A 3,278-nucleotide genomic window follows, 5' to 3' on the forward strand; every position below is an offset into this window, starting at 1 on the left:
AACCAATAGCAAGCACAAATATAAGCACCCTCTTCCAGAAGTGGGACAATCTATGGACGGAAGTGACAGAAATAAGTTACAAATAAAGCAGTTAACTCATCTGTTGCAAGCTCTACAGTCCCATGTAAAGTATAAAGCACACAAGATAAGTGTCAGAAACACAGTGACACCATATCAAACCCTGCATGAAACTAGAAGGTGAGATTGAGCTTTACTTTGTCAGTCTTTATTCGCAAAATGCAATGGGACATTTGCATACCAGGTAGTTTGTATTGGCAATGATAACTTCCCAGAGGCGAGATCAAATTTGTCTGTGCAGCAAAGCTGTTGTTTAAACAGGCATAAGGAAGCTCAGATGACAATATAAAATTAAGGAGTGATAACAAAAACAGTGCAATTCCAATAGTAATGCAAAGGTGTTTGTTCATCATTATGCCTCAATTCAGTGACACATTTCAGTACACTTGCCTCCAAAATGTGCTAACCACTTGTCTTACTACTTGAGACGTTGCGTTGAGCAAGCATTGCTCACATTTGTTGTGACAGCAGTAAAATGGATTCCTTTCAAAGTCTTGCAAGAGCAGCATCTTTGTAGAGTTTATTCAATCCTTCACCTCTACAATCAATGGACACACAAACTCTGAATGCCTGATTCCCAAAGAGTGGCTGGGGTATTTGCGCTTGTTGACAGACACTTTCTCTGGGCTGTGGGCACCGGGGCCGGGTTTCAGATGTGAATCGTTGGACAGTTCATGGCGACCAAGCATGGAGTAGCTCGGCTTCTTGACTCTTGTGTAGTCGGGATGGACAGCATCGTGGCTGCCTGGCCCTGGGCACTTTGCATGATCCTCCAGGTAACTGCCTACATGTGGTCGGCCAGTCATGGAATAGCTTGCACTTGAGTACTTATTGGGGATGTTGCTGCCGATTAGGACTGGCACGGTGTAGTTGTTTGGTGCTGGTGCTTGGTCACGCTTCCTGAAGCGAGTCCTCGCCCCCATGGAGTATACAGGAGCATGCCTTTCACCTTGAGGATGGACCTTCTCCGGGGAATATGCATATGGTGATGGTGTGATGAAGGTGTCTGTAAGAAAAATATGAGGTAAAAACACTTATCAATACATCTGGGCAAGAGTGGTACAAAGTGTTATCTGCAAACTGCACATATATCCATCAGAAGTACTCAAGGACATAATTATTTGCTAAGATTTGAAATTAGTGATACATATATACCCCTCCTCCCCCCCCCCAAAAAAAAAAAATAAAATAAAAAATTGATAATCATCTAGGGTGTTTTTTGTGTGCACTTTGTTTAATTGTATTAAAGCAACATGAGGCAAAGGTAATCAAGCGAGTGAAATTAAACAAGTAAAAGATAAGATTACTATGATACATAAAACAATGATTCAACTATACTTACTCGGATCTTTTTGCCTTCCTAAGATTGAATATGCTGGGGTACCGTCTTTCCCAACCCTTGTGATTTCAGCGTTGATGAAGTATCCAGGACCAGGGCTGAAATCTTTGCGGAACACTGTAGGAGAAAAGAAAAGAGTATGCAATCAAGCTCTCGGACTTCATATCTATTTTATGCAAGGATGTCAGTATACATCACACTAATGTGTCATAGAAACCATGAATATCATTTAATAGGATTAGTACTGTTTATCTCATGATGTTAAGCAATTGCCACTTATGTTATACTGTATACGCTATATATTTCGCGGGGGTTTTATTTTCGCGAATTTCGCGAGTCGGGAGCTATTCGCGAAATTAACAACACGCGAAAATATTACCTACCAAAATGAATCCCTTGTCTTGATAATACGAACATTTCAGTACTACTATACCATGTCACGGCTTACCGAACAGACCATACTGGCTAAGCTTGTTTACGCACGTCCACGTCTACTTACGAATACTGTAGAGAGCCAATCCATTATCGCAAGCCAAGGGGACCCCTCGTCAGAAATCTAGCGCGACGGACTTAACCACTTCAAAAATGTTGAATTCTAACTTACTAGTTCGCAGAGTTTGGCAAGTCTTTTTCATGCAGTGTATAACTTGTATCATTCTTATTTGCTAGTAAGTTGAAAATTCACACTTTCTTTGCCACTTCATATTTTCTCTGGTCCCCCAATCGCGAATTTAACCACTCGCGAAAATGTGTGACAGCGGCAATTCGCGAAAATTTATGTACGCGAAAATTATAGCGTATACAGTAACAGGTGAACAGTTGTGGTTGTGGATATAGCGTTTGCATTGCATTCAACTCTTTGCTGCTTGTAGTAGGAGATTGAGTGAGCAACTGATATGTGTCAGGAAAAGCATACGTAAGTGATGAAGAAAAGGATTGAATGAGTTTGATATTGCCTTGAAATGATACAAGGTCTCATCCAAGTTAGATTTGGGATGCATTCAGACATGATTGCCAACAAGATAATAACTGTAGACTGCACTGGTAGACAATGCTGACTAAAGTGGAATATGAAGACCAAGTCCAAATGTGAATATACAGCATCATGTTACTGTTATCATATTTTCACAGTTATTGTACAGGCAGACACACTTACTTGAGTTTTCCAGTCGATGTCCAAAGGAATGAGCTGGCTTCATATGCTTGCTGAAGTCATGTTTGATGTAGCCACAGGTTGAGGGAAGCCCATATCTTCCTGGTCCAGGACCTATGACAGACAAACAATGAATTATATACTTGGTCATGTATACGTTTATAATATTTGGTGCAAATGAAATGAAATAATTGGTAGAGTCTAAGCCCTAACTGTAGAACAAAATATGGCACATACTGCGTAGCATGCCAAACAAAAGGGAAGCATACAAAATGTACATGTAGCACTAGTGCAGGACAACTGAAGAGGAAACTAAAGATTACGTTTGTTGCTACGAATTGGGGTTGATTATACTAATACTAACATTAGTAGTGTCTAAAAAAAAAATATGCATATTAAATAGAAAGTGCTCTAGATAGTTCTGACTTCTAGACTAGCAGTAGGTGTCACTGCTTGGAGACCATAGTAGCTATTTAGATGTCCCAACGACACGTCAGATAAGAAGCCCACCGTGAAGAGACTGATACCATCGGTCTGGAAAACGTGGCTCCAACTTCTAAATGCATTTCTGATGACAAACTTACCACGTTCACGAGCAGCAATGATCGGCTTTTCTGCTTCTTTTTTCGATTTGGCTGAAAGTGGTTGAGCGTATGGAGAATCGCTCATGGAAACTTTCCTTTGTTTCGTCTTTTCCTTTTGCGACAT

The 3,278-nt window shown here is 40.5% G+C and overlaps 1 protein-coding gene across 1 annotated transcript; it reads right to left on the reverse strand.

Annotated features, from left to right (window-relative positions):
* Nucleotides 1-602: 602 nt before the first annotated feature.
* LOC139719141 (ciliary microtubule associated protein 1A-like) lies at nt 603-3,278 on the reverse strand. The gene is made up of 4 exons (XM_071630573.1): nt 3,155-3,278; nt 2,574-2,684; nt 1,421-1,534; nt 603-1,084 (listed from the first exon to the last, which is right to left on the reverse strand). The coding sequence occupies exons 1-4, from the start codon at nt 3,276-3,278 to the stop codon at nt 603-605; spliced, it is 831 nt and encodes a 276-aa protein (XP_071486674.1).

The sequence above is a fragment of the Diadema antillarum genome, unplaced genomic scaffold (genome assembly GCF_040938485.1).
Source record: "Diadema antillarum isolate AM-2024a unplaced genomic scaffold, OU_Dant_1.0 scf00000105, whole genome shotgun sequence".
In the NCBI taxonomy this organism is placed as follows: Eukaryota; Metazoa; Echinodermata; class Echinoidea; order Diadematoida; family Diadematidae; genus Diadema; species Diadema antillarum.

What these genes read in the sequence shown, in the direction of transcription:
- LOC139719141 (XM_071630573.1), bottom strand. Translation starts at nt 3,278, where the DNA reads ATGTCGCAAAAGGAAAAGACGAAACAAAGGAAAGTTTCCATGAGCGAT. An exon ending in CATTGCTGCTCGTGAACGTG is followed by an intron (nt 2,685 to 3,154) that starts GTAAGTTTGTCA and finishes TGTCTGTCATAG; the next exon opens with GTCCTGGACCAGGAAGATAT. An exon ending in ACATCGACTGGAAAACTCAA is followed by an intron (nt 1,535 to 2,573) that starts GTAAGTGTGTCT and finishes TTTCTCCTACAG; the next exon opens with TGTTCCGCAAAGATTTCAGC.